This window comes from Phyllostomus discolor, chromosome 4, assembly GCF_004126475.2.
Source record: "Phyllostomus discolor isolate MPI-MPIP mPhyDis1 chromosome 4, mPhyDis1.pri.v3, whole genome shotgun sequence".
NCBI classification, from domain to species: Eukaryota; Metazoa; Chordata; class Mammalia; order Chiroptera; family Phyllostomidae; genus Phyllostomus; species Phyllostomus discolor.
Window position 1 is genome coordinate 184,133,684 of NC_040906.2, and position 19,226 is coordinate 184,152,909.

The 19,226-nt window shown below is 40.9% G+C and overlaps 1 protein-coding gene across 1 annotated transcript in view; it reads left to right on the forward strand.

The window, feature by feature from the left end:
* The first annotated feature begins 2,473 nt into the window (after positions 1 to 2,473).
* Positions 2,474 to 19,226, forward strand: part of ENPP1 (ectonucleotide pyrophosphatase/phosphodiesterase 1) — a 67,172-nt gene continuing 50,419 nt past the window's right edge. The window contains exon 1 of the mRNA XM_028509364.2: positions 2,474 to 3,356. Within this exon, the coding sequence (XP_028365165.1) occupies positions 3,120 to 3,356 (237 nt within the window). The 5' untranslated portion in view covers positions 2,474 to 3,119. The remainder of the gene's footprint in view (positions 3,357 to 19,226) is intronic.

A 19,226-nucleotide genomic window follows, 5' to 3' on the forward strand; every position in this document is an offset into this window, starting at 1 on the left:
GGGGTAAGATGATTTGGATGATTTAAATCCAAAAGAGAATACATTTAAGTTTTTATGTAAATCTGAGGAATGTTAAACATTTTGTTGGCATTTAGAGGGAGCAGTGCAATTTTATGGTATTATTTGTAACAGCGTTTTATAAATGAGGAAACCAAGTCTCAGAGAGTTCTTGCAGCCTCTACCAGGCCACATAGCTCTCCCTGTTTGTTCCAGAGGGCATGCTTTTGTGCTTACAAAAAAGAAAGAGGAATGAAGATGTCATACAAAAACCTTAAAAATAATTTAGTGTCATAGAAAAACTTTTTTCTAAGTCTCTTAAGGATTAGAGTCTCGTGGTGTTTTTCCTTTTAAGACTGGGCTAGATGTTTTGGGTGTTTCACCAGAGAATTGAAGAAAGCTGGGGAAGCTTCAGAGCAGCTGCAAAAATAATTAGTCTGCAGCACATTTCATTTTCTAAAAGCTGAGAAGAGTCGCTTCTCAGCCTTAAGACGTCATAGTTCAAACATAGAATAATAGGCTTTGTTTGGTGTTTTGGCCTGTTCTACTCTAAAGCACCAAGGGAGAAATGTTTAAATACTTCTGTATAGTAAAACTTAAGAAATCTTATAAAATTTTAAACTAATATCTTCATGATGCACTAGGTTAGAGCCCTCAATCACTGAAACAAAGTGTCTTAGGACTGAAAGTGAAACATTCCTTGCTCACCTTTGCACTAACCAGAGAACCGCCTTGTGTTGCGGTTTCCTGTCTCCTGACCTCATCATGGTGCTTTGGGGAGTAAAGCTGTCCCTCAGATCATTTAGAATCTAAATAAGACCAAGGCAAGGCGCAATGACAGGCACTGTGATGTCTGCAGCTCAACAATATGAGTGGCACACTTGATTCATTTTTATTCCTCTGATTTTAGAGTTGTAACTGGATTTTTATAGTGACCCATAAAAGTCCCAACTGGCACAGGCAAGGCTTGAGCCTAAGGCAGAGCCCACATCCTGGTGGTGTGTGTGCCAGGCCCACCCCGCAGATGTGTTACATTTGGTTTGGCCTTTAAAGTGTTTAAAGAAATTGTTTTTATGAATTTTGTAGACAAAAATTTTGCAATCTGGAGTATTCAAACAAACATCTAAATTTCCTGTTTCTCTTGAGAAATCTATCTGGCCACAATGGGCACCCAATCTAGTTACTGATGAGTAAGTGCTGCCCCCATTGGCGGGGTGCATCGCTTGCCTAAAAGAGGCTGCCTCACTTACTTTTGGTTCCTGAGGATGCCTAGATGTTCGAGTTGGTGACCCTGAAGACTGTACACGGACTTTTCCAATGGCTGAAGTCTTTAAAGTGTGTGTTGTCTTTTTTTTTTTTTGCCTTAGGATGCAGACAATACGCTTACTCCATTTGTTTTGTCAGGTTCAAAGCCACTTTGGAATGTCTCTGCTGAGTAACTTTTACAAGTTTTGACACTCATTTGACTGGTCTCCTTTGAGCAAATCTTTGTCCTTGAATTTGATTTTTGGGAACAGTTAGGGGAAAATTTGGAGCCAAGTCTGGGGTAAAAAATATGTGACTATGAAATGTTGAAAACTTGTTTCTCTTGGGTGGTTTGGAAGCTGACTCAAAGGTAATTAAAAAAAGCTCAATAATGCTTTGACAGATCACCTTTCCTTTTTCCAAATGTCAGTTACCCTTCCCACTTAAGGCTTTGAAATATCCTATTTGTGACTCTATAATGTATATATGACTTGGGTTTTAATTTTTTGTTTATTGCCTTTGTCCCCTTGGACCAGACTGTAAGCCACTTTGGAAAGATTTACTTTTATTCATCTTTGATGTGGTATGCATAACTGGAGGCTAACGGCTTGTATTGAAGGATTCATTATTGAGTGAGTGAGTGAGTGAATGAATGAATGAGTGAATGAATGAGTCAATGGAAAGCCTCCCAAGTCGACCACATTAAAGGGGACAACACACACTTTATTGGTGAAACACCTGTTCTCATTTTAAAAACCATTTGAATATACTTGTGTAATCAAAATGAATTGAACACGACTTGTTTTGGATTGTATCGTCCTCCCCGATTCGTGAAGGCAGCCCCAGGTATTTGCAGTGCCCTCGGAAGTCACTGGTTTCCCCTTGACAGGCAAGACTCCCTTCACCACACATTTGTGGTTTTTCTAGCTGATGAGCAAGGACATGTAAAAGTTGTAGAATCAAAGGTGAATCAACACCCACCAAGAATTACGGCCTGTTCGTGCTCTGGTTCAAAAATAAACGATCAAAGTAGTTCAGTTTGCGTTAGATGTTCGATGTTAGGTAACGGAGAGTCAACCTCAGGAGAGGGCAGCATGATACTATGAAGCCTTCGGTATAGAAAGTGTAAAAGAACCCAAACGTAAACATTTTAAACCAAAAGCAACGACAAAATCCCAGCAACCACACACACACACACACACACACACACACACACCCATCCCGTGGAAAACGAAGTATTCCTTCGGTATGTGTTTTGTAAAACTGGATCGTTAAGGCTGGATGTTCCGCTCTCGTAATAGCGTAAACAGTGCATAGTAGGGATTTGAAGGAATTCTTGTTCGTTTCTACGCGGGAGAAATAGAAGATCGCAGTCCCGCATGCTCGGCCCTACAGCGTATTTGCGCGTGCATCCAGAAACACGCGCCTGTCCCGGCTCCACTCTTCCACCTTGCAGCCCCGCCGCTGCACCCTTCTGCTCCCGCTCTATTTCGGGGCCTCATGAGCTCATGCCCTCTGCAGACCACACTGCAATTCCAGTCCAGTCCAGCCCGAGCCGCGAGGCTACGCAGGGCAATTCCTGCAAGTGTTCGAAAGGTGGCCGGGGCGCAGGGAGGGGAAAGCTTTGGAGGAAGTTGAAGACCCGCCCACGTAAAGGACCCAAAATAACCGACACGCTGTGTGCCCGAAATCAGACAGGAAGCCAAATAATCAAGGGCGTTGAGTTGCTTTCCCCTCACTCCTAGAGCTGGGCGAAGGGCGCGGAGCCAGGGCTCAGGCGGCGAGGGGCGGTCACCCCGCGGGCAGGGCGGGGCGGGGCCGCCGCGGAGCCTATTAAAGGCGCGGCCGGGTGGCGGGGCGGGAGCGCCGGGGCCACGATGGAGCGCGACGGCTACGCGGGGGGCGGGAGCCGCGGCGAGGGAGGCCACGGCCGCCGGGAGGGCCCGGCGGGGAACGGCCGCGACGCGAGCCTCGGCCCGGGAGCCGAGGCACCCGGGGACCCGCAGACGGCCGCGTCTTTGCTGGCCCCCATGGACCTGGGGGAGGAGCCGCTGGAAAAAGCGGCGCGCGCCCGTCCCGCCAAGGACCCCAACACCTACAAAGTGCTCTCGCTGGTAGGTGCGCGGCCCGGGGTCCCGGGCGGGGAGGGCGGCGCGCAGCTCCTGCGCGGCGATCGCGGTCAGCACCGGGTGCCCGGAGAGAGGAACGCGCTGCTCGTCACTTGCCCATTCCACTTTGCGGGCGGCGATACTTGCTCATCATTCCATTGCCTGTACTTTACCCCGGGGGGATAACAGTTCACTCTCACTGGCAGTACCTGATGCTTATAAAAGGGCCTGTTTATAGAAGCAGGCTTAAAAAAAATCGTGATCTTTGGAAATGCCACTTGTAACCCTCAGAGAGTACAAGGTTCTTAGAGGAAAGAACGACCAACCAGAAAGCTGTTGGTCTTGGGAACCGCCAATAATGTGTCACCCCTGCTGGGTGGCGTTTGGGTGGCTCTGCGGGGAGTGTCGGTGACTTCCCAGATCCCATTAGCTGATTCCACTTGGAAAGATTTAGCAGAGCTCAAGTTTTATCAGAACTTTAGAAAACACTAAAGCTCTGTTTAAGAATTTCCTTGCATCTGTGTTTAGAAAACACTGGTTCTGTTTAAGAATTTCCTTGCATCTGTTCAAAATGTGTGTGTAAAATGTTTATGATTCTCCATCCACTCTTTTCACCGTAAGCTACGTGGTTTTTTGTTGCTAACAAAAGTCCCCATTATCCCTCTGCTCTTTTGTTATGACAGTTGCAGGATCCACAGTCAAGTTTATGAAATGGGGCGAGGGGTTGTTTTTCAGTCTATGGTGAGGGTCTGTGGTGAGGAGTGCTGGGCTGAGAGTCAGAAGCAGGTGTTCTTGGTTTCATGCTGGAGATTGTTGAAGCCTCGGATAACCTGTCCTTGAACCCCAGTTTGTTCTGTGTTAAAATGAGGACATCTATCCCCTTGCACGTTGTGTAGGATTACTGTGAGGATCACATGGAACAATGTATGTGGGGAAGTCAATTGAAATCTATGAGGAGATGCAATAATTCTTATTGTGTTATTTGGAAAGAACAGATTTCTATGTGTTGGGGGCACCCTAAAATATATCCTCACTTACATATTATGATTGAACAATGCTGTGTAGAGAATATCTTTTCTGATTTTGAAATCTTTTTTCCTTTCATTAGAATTTCCATTTTCACCATATTTTGGGTATCATGGAGATGTTGGAGTACTTAGAGGAACCAATCACATGTTTTTATCTGAAGATATTTGTTGCATTATATGTCACCACTGATGAGAACTTAGTTTTTGTCTAGAGTCACGTTTTCCATTTTTGTTATAATGGGAGATCTTAGGTTTTTATATCCCAGTCACCTGAATTATTTAGTATCAGTACTTTCAGGCATTTAGCACATTACAAGGTATTCAGTAAGTATACATTGAATGTGTATGTGAACTCCAATGTGAAATCAAATCTACTGTATTTTTTGGACTATAAGATGCACCTTTTCCCCCCAAATTTGGGAGGAAAAGGGGTGTGTGTCTTATAGTCAGAATGTAGCTTACCTGGCTTGCTGTGGGGGAGGGAGGAAAGTGGTGGCCTATGTCATTTATGTTATTAAACATTTTAGCACATTTTGGGGGGTTCAAAAATCTTTTTCCTATTTTCCTCTAAAACCTAGGTGCATCTTATGGTCCGGTGCATCTTACAGTCTGAAAAAATCCATAAATGCCCATAGTCTCGAAAGGTTTTGAAATTTCTAACTGCTAAATTTAGTTGTTTAATCTTTCCTACTCGTTCACTTAGAGATCCACAGTCAGTGTCCATAAAAGTCTACCTGTGGAACATGCATTCCAATCTTTGACCTTGGCAATCGGCTGGTGGGACAGCATTCTGTTCTGCTCTGATGACACAACCCTGGGCATTTGACACGGAAGGTCCTAGGACTTACTTCCACAAGTAGGACAATGCTGAATATTTTTTTTTATCTCATTAGATGGGATCTTTTGCTCTAACACAAATTGAATTGGAAAGAACCTTTGCCTCATGTCTTTTGATGAAATTCTGTGGAACATCACTATACACCAAAACTTATTGCTGTATTTTTAAAACTGTTTAATTTGTCCAGTCTTCTTTTGGTTCCCTATGTCAATACCCTTCTGCCCCCAGACCTCTTCCAAATGATGCACATCTGAAGGGAAAAGTCTCCCAAAGAAATGTGACAGTTGTCATCAAAGAGCTCTGGGTCATGTCTTCTACAAATGAGCTGCAATTGTGGGATTCCTTTTTCAGTTTAAACACGAGCATACTTTTCATAAAGCTAAAGAAATGGATTGACTCAGTGCATCTGGGGTTGAGGTTATGAGAGGCCAGCCACCCAGGAGGTCCATATGCACACAGTTCATATCTAGCAGGATAAATGCAAGAGGTACTCTGCAGGAGAAAATCAGTGGCAACCTGACTGTTGCATTTTTAAGAAGATATTTCACATAAACTTAAATAATGTAGGTATGTGAGTGGCTGCAGAGGGGGGAGATTCTGCCCTACCCTTGCTTCTCCCCAGTGTGGTTTTTGATCCCAAGGGAAGACCATCTGGCTCTCCTCTAGGCACCAAGCCAGACTCCAGAAAACTCTCAGGAGTTTTTCTACTTGTATAGAAAGTAGTGTTCTCTTTAGGCTTCGTAGGCTTGTTCAATACTAGACACCTTTCCTTGGTTCCAAATTAACTTTTGAACTGAAATATCAACTTCCACTGTAGTTGGACTTGCAGATTGATCTGAAATGTCCTTGTCCCCTGGTGTAATTTTCAAAGGATTAGGTAACTTTCAATCCCTTGGCAGTACATTTCCTCCATTCTCCAGTGAGCTGGTCTACAGCATTATTATTTTTTTTTTTTGTGACCTTCTGCTGTACTTACAAATACATAGACCTCTGTATGTATAAAGGGCCTGTGTGTCGGTGGTGGTGAGTGAAGACTACTTTCACCTTTTAATGAAAGAGTTCTTTCTAAGTGGCAGAAGTAGCCTTGTTTATCAGAAAGTCAGACATGAATGTTATGCATTCTGTTAACTTCTCTCTTCTTCCTCTTGCAACATGTTATGTTATTTCTAGAATTCAGCACGTCGAATATTTGAGATAGTGCTTTGCTCCTAATTTGAATTGGAGTTGACATTGCTCTTTGGTTTATAAAATTTAACATCTGTCCAGCCCTAGTTTCACATTTTATTTCAAATGACCAGCACATCTTAAAGACCAGAGGTCTTCTGTTTGCCCCATATTGTATTTGTTTCACAGGTTCTAATAAAATGCGCCAAATGTTTCTTGGAATCCAGCAAGAATGCTGTGTTTGCTACCGGGACGAACACAGTGTCTCACACTCCGTGTCAGGTTCTGGTTGAATGAATGAATGAGTGCACTGCATTTTCACTTACACCTAGTGACACTTTGACCTGGAAAAGGGCTAGGTGGAAAGACAAAACATGGAACCACTTAACTCATATGGCCAGTTGAAGGTCAGGAACCCAAATATAGGTACACTAAGAGAGGTGAAACTTGGGTATAAATTTAGGGAGATCAAACATTTCATTAGTATATAATGGTAATTAACACTATAATATATAATTGTATATAATTATTGCTATAGAATGGAGATGGAAAAGTCAATGAATGAACTATAAACAGAAGTTACAACACTTGTTTTCTCTTCCTTTCTTTTGCTTTGAGTCATATTCTGGTCTTTATCTGTCTCAGCATTTGTATCTCAGCTGTTTCTACTTCATGCAGCCTCTCTCATAGATACACAGCCACCCTTTCAGTATCTTTTTTCTTCTTTTCTATTCTACAGCACTTTTTCAGTTAACTCTAGACACTCAGTTTTGCTCTCTCCTGCCTTATCATATCTTAATTTTGTTCTTGATGATTCCATTGCTAAATATTTGTGACTTCTAAGATATAGCAAATGTATTTTTATTGATAGCATGGCTTGTTGGACAATAGCCAGAGAACTTAATAGTGATTCATATATATATTTTTTTCTTTTTTGGCCTGGGGAAGGGCTTTTCAAGTTCCAAACAATTTAGGAAAAAATAAGCTTTTGGGATACAACTTGTAATTAGAGATCTGCCTGCCTTTGGTTAAAATAAACATGCCTTTATCAACTATGAGATGTCCTCCAAACAACAAGTAATCAACAAAAATGTGTCTGGCAGAACAGGGATTACTCTGATAAGCCTAAATCCTGTGCAACCACAACTGATAATCAGACTGCTGACCCAATATGAAAAGTCTTTGGCATCAGATAGAAGCTAAGTTATGTATTTATCAATAAAAGAAAATTTAATAATACATTTAAGAGAGAATTTTTAAAAAATGTCCCGAAAGTTTAGCTAAATATTAACTGGATAGAGCACTCGATTTCCTGAGTATTTTAGTTATCTGAGATTGAATTACAAGAATTAGTATTCTTAGGATAGAGTCCCAGCAGTGGAATTGCAGGGTCAAAAGGCAGATTCATTTTTAGTTTTCTGAGGAAGTTCCATACTGCTTTCCATAGAAAATTTAAAAAAAAAAGAAAAAAAAGAATTAGGATAACATCTGTAGTATTTTTAATTTTCTTTTTCACTCACTTTTAGTTTTAGAATGAGATTTGGCAATATAGTAGTGAAAACTTAAATGATTGTGATTATTCACATAGCTCTCTGCAGTTTTAGAAAGCATTTCCGTATATTCTTTTTTAAAAAAGATTTTATTTATTTTTAGAGAGGGGGACGAGGGGGAAGGAAGGAAACATTGGTGTTCGAGACAAATACTGATCAGTTGCCTCTCATGCCCCCAGCTGGGGATCTGGGCAGCAACCAAGGCATGTGCCCTGACCGGGAATTGAACCGAAGACATTTTGATTTGTGGGACGACGTTCAACCCACTGAGCCATACAAGTCAGGGTCCATATATTCTTAATTGATCCTCAACACATCAACACCCTTGAAATAGGAAAGTATGGTGACAATCCTACCTTACCAATAAGAAAACTTATATGGCTCACGATGATACAGTGGGGATTCTCAAATATTAGTGTGCATAGAAACTACTTGGGAACTTAAAGAGGTGGATTCCTGAGCTCCAATCCCAGAGACTGTGATTTGGGATATCTGGAATTGTAATGGACTGCATGTTTGTGTCTACCCACCCCCCACCTCCACCAATCCATGTGTTGAAGCCCTGCTCCCAATGCCACAGTATTTGGTGGTAGGTCCTTTGGGAGGTATAATTAGGTCTACAGGGGGTCATGAGAGTAGGACTCTCATGGTGGGACTACTGGCCTTATAAGAAGAGGAAGAGGAGAGAAAGATCTTATACTTCTCTCCATGTACTCATCGAAGAAGGCCATGTGAGGACACGAGAAGGTGGCCATCTGCAAGCCAGGAAAGAGAGCTCTCACCAGGAAGCGGACTGGTCAGCATCTTTATCTTGGACTTCCCAATCGCCAGGACTAGGAGAAAATAAATTCTATTGTTTAAGCCACCCAGTCTGTGGTGTTTTGTTATAGCAGCCAAGGAGACTAAGGCAGGCATGGACCCAAGGAATCTGCATTTTTAAACTAGTGCCTCAAGTAATTTAGAGGTAGGTGGTTTCCTTACTCTACTTTAGAAACAGTTAAATTTATAGGCAGAAGTCACACCATTAGTAAGTAGTAGACTATGATAAGTGAAAGGACTTCTAACTCTGATTTTTATTCTGGATTAAAGGCTATCACTGTCTTGTCCATTTGCCGTTTGCATTGTGTGAAGTCAATAGCCCTGTTACTATGAGTTCCCAGTGTGTACACACTTTTGGGAAAGTGGCTTTCTTCTTATTTTGAATTTCCTTCTTAATACATTGAAAATGTACCAGAACACGAAAGTAGTTATCATAGAAAGTCATTTTGGAGGGAGTTTTCCAAGCGCATCTATCTCATTTGTGGACTGATCATTTTCTCATCACATCTTTTGACTTTACACACGTTTAGATGGCAAACATGTTATCACAGGTGTGATTTGGGACCCTTAGAGGTCATTTTATCTTGGTTTTCAGGAGCATAGTACTAAGAGTATAGCTTGTTCTAAAGTTGGTTCTTTCCCTTGAAGAGCTTTTTGACATTAGCAAGCATCTGGAACTTGTATTCTCTTGTGGAGAGAGAGAACTGAAAAGAAATGCAAGTGATTCTTTTTCTTTTAAGATTTTATTTATTTATTTTTAGAGAGGGAAGGGAGGGAGAAGGAAAGGGAAGAAAACATCAATGTGTGGTTGCCTCTCCTGCACCCACTACTGGGGACCTGGCTGCAACCCAAGCATGTGCCCTGACTGGGACTCAAGCCGGCGACCTTTTGGTTTTCAGGCCAGCACTCTATCCACTGAGCCATAGCAGTGAGGGCTCACATGGTGCTATTATGCAGCAAAATAAATACAACTACTGTGAGACTTTTCTCAAACAGAGCCTCATATTCTCCAGGATACCTTTATGTGATTTCATATAAATATGTTTATAAATAAGATAACACAGATAGAGGAGAACTTTAGCCAAAATACAGGGTCTGGCAGAAGTAACACCTGCTTGAGTGTGGTCGGTAGGGTAATAATATGGGTGTAATACTTTATCGTTTTAATTTGAACATTTCTCCTAAAATGTCATACGGTGTGCTTGAATGTGATCATTGTTACAGAATTACATGCTTATGATTTTGTAATAAAAGCGGGGTGTTATTTGTGCCGGACCCTGTCCTTCAGGTGGCAGTTCTCAGAGCACGGTCTGTGGATCCCGGCGGCCAGGGGCCTGGTCTCTGAGGGGGACCGTGAAGTCCACAGTATTTTACAGCGACAGTAGATGTTCTTCGCCCTCTTCCCACGTTGACGTTTGCACTTATGGCATCACACACATTGGTGCCAGTGCGCCTGCTGGCCCCTCAGCGGAAATCAAGGCAGTGGCACCACTCGAACAAGCAGTCACACACTTGCAGATACAGTGTTTTACCGATCGATGCTTCTGTCTCACACCAGTGTTTCTCTCTCTCTTCCTCTCTTTCTAAAAGTAATGAAAAAAAAATGTCCTCAAGTAAAGATCATTTTTTAATGTTTTGATTAAAAGAATGTACTAGGCGAAGCAGTAAAAATGTCCCTGATGAAGCAGATTTTATTAAATTTCGACCCTAAAGTATTTGTCTTTACTATTATGTGGGACAAAGATTGTTTGAGTTTAAGCTGAACTAACTGCTAGTTTTCATGGGTCATCATTTTTGGTAGAAAGAAGAACTGAGAAACTGCAGTTATTTAGATTTGGGTATTTGACACATGTATTCTCAAAAATGAGTGGTGTTAGTGTGTCACTTCAAGGAAAACATATGAAAGTATGTGTTGCCTCTGATAAAATTTGAGCTTTCAAGCCAGATTTAGAATTCTGAAAAACTTGTATCTGCCATTGTAAACCTGACAGCTTCCCAGCTTTTAAAGGTTTTCCTGATGAAATTGGTGGAGATAGGAATGCGATTTTTTAAAAATGGGATAATGACATGGGGCAGCATTTGAAAGAACTACATGACTCAGTGGACCAATGTTTTCCAAAGGATCAGTGGATGATTTACAAAACTATGCATGGGTTTAAGTGTCATTCACAGTGCAAAATAGACCAATGGGTTTTAATGTTACAGCATGAAAAGTTCATTAACACTGTTTCAACTTTCATGTTGCATTTTGCCTTTAAGAAATTACCACTTGTAGAATTTGATGTACTTTTAAAGAATAATGCCCACAATTATCTCAAAAGGCTCTTTAGGATGGATCCTCAGTAACTTTTAACAATATAAAGAAATTCTGAGAGCAAAAGTTTAGAGAATCTCTGCTTTAAGAAAAGGTGTACATTCATCACTATTTAAGAGCTAAGGGAGGGGGGAAAGGAGGTTAAGACAGAAAAAGAATCAGCAAGTTACAACAATTTTATCTTTATTTAAGTAAGTTTCTTTATCAATTTCAAAATAATCCTACATGTAGTACCTCCTTTGGTCCCAATCACAGCTCCACCATTATTCTCATGCTAGAGATGAACAAATGATGGCTCAGAGAAATTTGGGGGACTTTCCAAAGTCAGAAAACTAATAAACTTAATCTTACTGCTATAGCTTAATGACAACTGGTCTTGAAGTCAGACAGGACTGGGTTTAAGTCCTGGTACTGTTCTTAACTTGCAGCTTCCACAACTATGAAAGAGAGGTGATAAAACCATGTTGGGTCTTGTTAGGAGAATTAAATACATATCATCTATAAAGTGGCATGTAGTATGGCCTGAATAAATGGTTGTTTTTCTTGTTTTTATTGCTAAACTTCAATGTGACTGGATTTTTCATTTTTTCCTTACTCAGAAGCTACTTTATATCCTTGCTATCCAAAGTGTGGTCTGCAACCTAGCATGTCAGCATCAGCTCCTTGGAACTTGTAAGAAATGCAGAGTCTTGGGCCTCCTCCCAGACCTACTGAACCAGAATCTGCATTTCCACAGATTCCTAGGGATTTGCTTGCACATTCAAGTTTGAGGAGCAGCACTCTAGAGGCTGCAAGGGGTACACAAGGCACAGCAACTAGAATTCTTTTAGCTGCGGCTTCTCATCAACCCTTGTTCAGCCATTGACTTCATACATGAGGCTACAATAAAAAAAATCAAAACATTATTAAATGTTCCTACATGACCTCAACCATGTTGACATTGTGGGTTAAAATGCCTCTGCTGCTTGCTGATTGCATTTTGCCCCTTTTTCTCTGTGGACCTCAGAGATGCACTGATGAAAGCTGGCCATTGGGTGCACTGGATGCACAGTCTCCTACCTCCTTCACTGTGCAGTCTTCCTTTCTCTGGGCCTACCCATGCTCTGGTTAGTTTTCTTGTAGTGTAACTGACTCTTCCTTACTCTGTCCTGGCTTGTCCTTTAATTGCTCTTTATTGTTTTCATCTCTGCCAGTCTTCTGCCTGTGTTGTGATCTGATAACATTCAGAGGTTTTTTCCAATTCAACCATCCACCTATCAGAATATTGGGTAGATTTCACTTTGCATCTTACCACCAATGGCGTTCTTTGAAGTTTCCACAGCAGTACCTTCTCCACAATCAACAATATACTTAACTCAAAATCAAAACACAGGAATATTTTACCAGGGCTTTTTCAGGTGGAGTTTAATCAGGTTAAATGTCCTTGGCACAAACATTGTTCCATAATACTTAGCCAAACACACTGGCTTTCTATAAAGTGCCACCCAGAATCATTTAGATTAGAACCTTCTGGAGAATAGGAAACAGGTGAATGAAGTATATTCAAGTGGAAAGGGTGTGGGTCAGGAGCATTATGAACAGACTGTGTTGGTGTTTTCTGTTTTGGGATTAACCAGGGAAGTAAGGACAAAACAACTCTATAGGTGTACACTATTAATTTAAGTGTCTTACTGATAGCTCAAAGGAAGTAAATGTGAAGCATGCTGGCATGTAAAAATGGTTTACATTTTTCATCTCTTGGAAGCTTCAAAGAAAAAAAGAACATTGATATTTCTGGGATGATTCAGACAAAGGCTTTGAGAGATGGGTCAAATAAAGAGCCCTAAACTTGAGGTCACAAGAATGATTTGCCATGTGACCTTTGAACAATCGCTTTCTTCTCTGACTCAGTTTCCATAACTATGGTAAGAGGGTTTAGATTATGTGGATTCCTTCTAGGTCTAGAATCTTTGTATGGAGAGCTTACAATATTTTTCCTTTATTATAAAAACATTACACTTTGCAGAAAGTGTAGAAAATGCAAAAAAAGTATACAGAAGAATATTAAAATCGCTCTTGTATGCTATTTATATTTTGATTTATTCCCAGAGGGTCTTTTTATGTGTATGGATCACTTTTTTTTTTATCTTTACAAAAATGGGATCATGCTGCAGATGCTGTACCATTTCCTCTTTCCCTGTCTGTTCAGTTGTGAATTTACCATTGCTACAAAGCTTTTCAAGGCACCTTTCAGGAATAGGATTTGAGACTTCCATGCTATTAACCTTAGTTCATGGTGTAAATTTTGAAATTATCCCTATTAGTACCTCAGACATAATTGGTCCCCAAGAATTTATTTTTGAGTACACGTTTTTTGTTTTATTCATTTCTCAACTTTATTGCCATTACTGTGTCTCTTTTTGGGGGTTTGATTATTAGTTTTCCTAATGGTTTCTGCTCAGAGTTTCCCGGAGACTGCCACGACATATGTGGGGGAACGTGTACTCTTAAACTCAATGTTCCTTTCACCTCATTTCTCATCACTTGAGCAGCACTCGGGGCTCAGCATGAGCACTTTCATATGTTCATAGGAGCCCTAAAGGGCTGGGACACGTGTGTAGTCATTTATTAGTCAATATTTGCCAAGCTCTTAGAGCAGGCCCTTGTACACAGTGTTTTGTAGCTGTTTGTTGAATTTATACGTGCCTTTGTGGAGTTCACTCCTTGTCAGACCCTATGTTAAGCACTCGATCTCCTTTAAGTGGCACAAACGTGTGAGGTGGGAGGAAGCAAACCTGTTAGCCGGTGAGTGAGTCTGGTCTGGGACGCCCACATGAGTGAAACTCTGTGTCCTTCGTCGTAAATGGGACGTGTGTATTATGTGCATAACTTAGAATTAGGAGTTCAAAGGGCTGTTTTTCAGTTAACTTACTGTTATTGCACATTGTCAGTTTAGAGTGGCAGGGGCTCGCAGTGTGCATCTCACAGATGCTCCAGCCCTGCTAACACACACCTTTCGTTCCCATCAGCTCAGACTTGTACTATTCCCCAAACACACTTGTGTAGGTTATTTCTGTCTCTGTCCCAGGAGTGACCTCTTCACATCCCTTTTATTATGCAACACACTGGGATCCAACTCAACTTATCCTCCCACAGAAAGTGTTCCTTAGCTGCTCTTTGGTCAGCTCTCCCTGTCCCTGAACTAATCAGTTGTCATTTAGGCGTATCGAGGCCACAGAGTTAAGTGGTTAAAGGCCAGACACTGGACCCAGACTGCTGGAGTGTGACTCCGGTCTCTGCCAGTAACTGCTGTCTGTCTGTGGGCAAGTCCCTTAGCTTCTCTGTGCCTAGTTTTCTCACCTGTAAAATGGCCATAATAATAGGAGCTATCTCATAACTTTATGTTGAGGGTTAAATGAATACTTGCATGTAAGGTAATTAATAAAAGTGCCTGAAAGACAGTAGATGCGAGATTAGGGTTTATTGTTATGGTTAGTGAGTAATTCAACAAATAGTTATGGTTACTGCTGTGTGAGCAGCTCTGTGGAAGAGGTCGGGGCTAAATGGTGACGGGGAGGGGAAAAACTTATCCTCTGGTCTTGTGGTCCATCACCACAGGACCAGACATTTATTTGTTCGTTTGTTTACTTATTTATATTAAAGTATATTTGACATACAATATCATATCAGTTTCAGGTATACAGCATAGTGATTCAATATTTAGAGCCTTTTCAGATTTGATCAGTACAATAAGTCTAGTAACATGTCAGTATACAAAGTTACTACAATATTATTGGATGTATTTGCAGGATGAGATATTTATCAAAGAATCCCGAAAGCTTTCTCATGCTGTAGCTGTGGTAAGTGCTGCCTAGAAGCTGGACAGAGGGCTTAGTCATAGACATCTGAGGAAGTGACCAGGTGAGCAGAAGAGGACACTGAGAGGCGGCAGCAGCACGTGCAAAGGCCCTGGGGTAGCAGGGAGCATGGGCCTTCCCAGGAACGAAGGAGGCCGGGGTGGCCAGTGTACAGAGAGGTGCATGGTGGGTGACGGGACTGGAAAGGTGGTCAGGGGCCAGGTCCAGGCAGGCCTTGCAGACCAGTTTAGGGATTTGGGTTTTTGTTTTAAGGCCAATTAGAAATTACTAAAGTGTTTTTCTGCTTGTTTGCATTTTCAGTTCTCGTCATTCATTATGCTCCAAAAATTATTTCATAATGAAAAGAAAGAAAGCACAGAAACTGAGTGCAGTGTCTTTTCTTCCACTCTCTGTGTTTCACCTCTGACCTGCTATCAAGAGTCTCTGCTTCTACAAGAAACCTGCCTAAGCGAGAAAAACAAGGTCTTTCAGATGGAACCCAGGGTGCTTAAACTTTAAGTCTTTTATCCTCTGCCTGAGGGTAGGAAAGGCTGTCCTTTGTCATAAATAAATTACTTTTCCTCCTTTCTTCTTTTATAAGCTTAACTAGACTTAAATCATTTTTTTCTAAATCAGTTAATACTAGTTTTATTTAATGAGTCATCTTTCTAGGTCGTTGCTTGAAAGAAACAAACTGTTTTCAGGATTATCTTGGTCATGCTGTTTTTCTTTCTTCTTCCCTGAAATTCTACCGAAGCAAGTTATAATTAAAATAATTTCTGCATCTAAGAGCTTGGGAATTAAAAACAAGTGAACTCTCAAAATGGAAAGTTTTTTTGTGCCCATATTAAATTTACCTTAGAGTATGCCCTGGAGGGGGGTGTGTGTGTCTGTACTTGACAACTTGCTCAGGAGAACTTAATGTAAGAAGGAGACATATTACAAAGGTGCTGGAAGAGCTAAAGCTGAACAAGGGGTGGTGTGGCAACGCAGCAGCCCCTAATCATTTCCCGTCCTCCAATGAAATGATAAAGAACCAGGTCGTGACCTCTGAGTGAGGCTGGCCCGCTGTGCACTCCCAGCAGAGTCCATCCTTAGATTCCTTCCCTGATCACTTTACTTGGGAATGATTTAGGCACAGACCTGGGAGAAGGAGAAAAGCAAGCACACGCTCTCCTGTGCTCAGGGAGCTACGTTGGTTAGGTCTACCAAGTTGATCAGTTCATCCTGTTCAGCATCTGGCCACCAGCTCTGTAACTCCAGAACCTCTCACAGTTTTTGATGGGTCAGGAGTTCAGGAAGGGCATGGCTGGGCCCACGCAGTCCGGACTCCTGCAGTTGTAGCGAGATAGATGGGGCTGCAGCAGCGGGGGATGGAGCATGTAGGAGCTGGCCAGATGTCCCTCTCCCACTTTCTGTAGTTTTTGGACTTGCCCAGTGGTCTCTAGTTCTGGGATAGGTTGGGCTTATTTACAGCACAATAGCCTCAGAGTAGACTTTAAGGCGGGGTGGCTGAAGGATTTAAAAGCAAGTATTCCAAAGTATTCCAGTGATCTACCTAATTGGAACTAATCAATTTTCTGTTGTTTGGGTTACCAAATGTATTAGATTTACTCAATTTTTTATTAACAGAAATTTAGATTATTTGTGCATTATTGCTATCCTAAATACACTACAATAAATAAATATCTCTGCATAGTTTTACGTGCTCATGTGAAAATTTGTACCAGATAGTTGAACAGAGTTGGGAATGGAGGGTATGCACATGTTAAATTTAGGTAGCGTCATCTGAATGACCTTTTAGAAAGGAACTTACACTTCCATGAAGACAGTGTGAAAATGTCTGTTTCACCTCACATTCTTGTCATCATTGCAATAGTTGTTTTAAAAACATTTTTCAGTTCCATTGGGTAAAAAGGGAAGTCTTTGATTTATAGTTCTTTGAATTTTAATGAAGGTAAATACCTTATATCTTTTTAATCTCTTGTTTCTTTAAACATCTGGTTTACTATTTTTGGTATTACAAAACTGTGGGCTATCTTTTCCTTCTTGATTTTTGTACACTTTTTATCTATCATGGATCTAACCTTTGTCATATGTTGGAAATGTTTTATACTAGTTCACTCTACTCCAATTTTGCCTGCAGGTCTTCCTTTTTTTTTAAGCTTTACAGAAATTTGTATGGATTTTTATGGATTCAGATCTATCAAATTTTCCATTACAGTTTCTGAATTCTGCACAATGTTTGTAAAGGTACTTACCATCCTAAAATTATAAAAATAATTGCCCTTTTTTTTTCTTCATGATTCCCTGCTAAACCTTTAAATATGAACTCCATCTGTCATTTTATTTTGTTGTAAGGTAAGAGATAGAAATGCATTTTGCTATACACGATCTTTACTTTCTCAACAGTTTTCCTTAAGAAGCTTAAGGAAATCAGAAGATTATATAAAGTCCACAAAAGTGTATTTTTGCTATACTAACAGTCCCACGGAAGACAGAAAACAGTCATGTAAACCAGCAGACCAAAACCAGAGCGTTGATATTTAATCATTCTGCGATCACTTGCGGTGTTACCTATTTGTGGAAGTGAGGAGAAGCTCATGGCACAAGGCTGTGTGTGAGGAGATTTCCCAGCCTTCCTATGTGATTTGCTTTGTCCTGGAGTGTTTTCTGTTACTGACCTTGTTGACTAGGTGCTTGTACCTCAGGATTTAGTGAGGATCTGTCCACAAGTAATGGGCTGAATGAGTCTCTACTGAAACCACTACTTATTATCAATGGAAGTTTTAGTCTTTGACCTTTAACTTCATAGAGGAATGATCTTTGCAAGTACTCGGTAAGATCTGAGAGAAGGGATTTGCTCATGCAGGCAGAAGTTCTAAGTGCTGGTATTCTTCCCTTTGAAAATGCTTGGTACTCTTTGAAACAACAGCATATCAACATGATGGGAAGGGAGAATCACTGCTCTAGATAAATCAATTCTCTGGAGCTTAGCAGGGCCTCAGGAAGAAGTTCTAATATGACGGATTATGTAGGATGTCGGGTCAGGAGTGATCTACATAAAGGTAGGGTCAACTGTCAGGGAGAAGTAGATGCATAGATACCTTAGACTTCCTGGGGACTGGGGAGACTGTCCAGGCCAGCCCACTGAAGGGGCTGCGGATGACGTGGCTCTCTCCGTATCGCAGAGCTCCAAATGTAACGCACATCTTAATTTGCACATAAGGGCATGAGAATTGTTGGTCTCTTTGTGATTAGAGCCACTATTTTGCTGTACTTATATATTAAATTGAAAGAGTTGCTAGAATTTTAGCTCTGGCTGGTATGGCTCAGTGGATTGAACGCTGGCCTGTGGACAGAAATGTTGCTGGTTTGGTTTCTGGTCAGAACACTTGACTATGTAGCTGGCCAGGTCCCTGGTTGGGGACCTGCGAGAGGCAAACAATTGATCTTTCTTTTCTTCTCATCCTCCCTCCTTTCCCCTCTGTCTAAAAAATAAATAAATACAATCTTTTAAAAAATTTGCTAGAATTTTAACAATTTCCTTATAGTTTATGGTAAAGTACTAGCATTGTTAATTTTCTTAAGCCAGCCTTTTAATTTGATACTTAATTTTAACCTGTTCTCCTAAAAAAATGTTTTTCAATGATCATTACCAGCTTCCATAGGCTACAGATATAAGCTTTCTTTGACACTTCTCTTCAAATGCTTATTTACGAGGATAATTCATTGAAAATCAGGGGAATGATGAAATGAGTATTTGCTTAAATATCAAAGGTGCCAAAATACCTGGACTATTAATTTTAGTTTAGAGGAGAATCTCATAGTTTTATCTTCCCAAGAAACTAGTTCAACCAAATGTGTACTGTCTGTGCTTATTCAAAATAATTGTTTTAAACTGTACTTTCTTGTATCAGCAGCTCCTAACAGATTTATATTAGATTGGGGACATTGTCTTCTCTGTCTTTCAAGTACATAGTGTCATACCTGAATTTTAAGAAGTATGTACCAGCTGTTATCTTTCCTTCTCACTTAGGAAAGGGTTCAAGGCCCAGAGCCCCTGAAGGACACATGGGAGCATTTAAGAGGATCAGTATTTCAAATAATAGTAATTTAAAGATTTGTTTTGTGCCTTACAAAACTGCTCAGCTTCCTTCCAACTTTCTTTCCCTTATGTTTAAGGTATGAGACAAAGAACATGAAGGTCCCAAAGAAAAGTGTGTGTTAAAATTTTTTTTTTCTTTTATTGATTTAGAGAGAGAGAAAGGGAAGGAGACAGAGGGAGAGAAACATCCATGTGAGAGAGAAATGTTGATGGGTTACT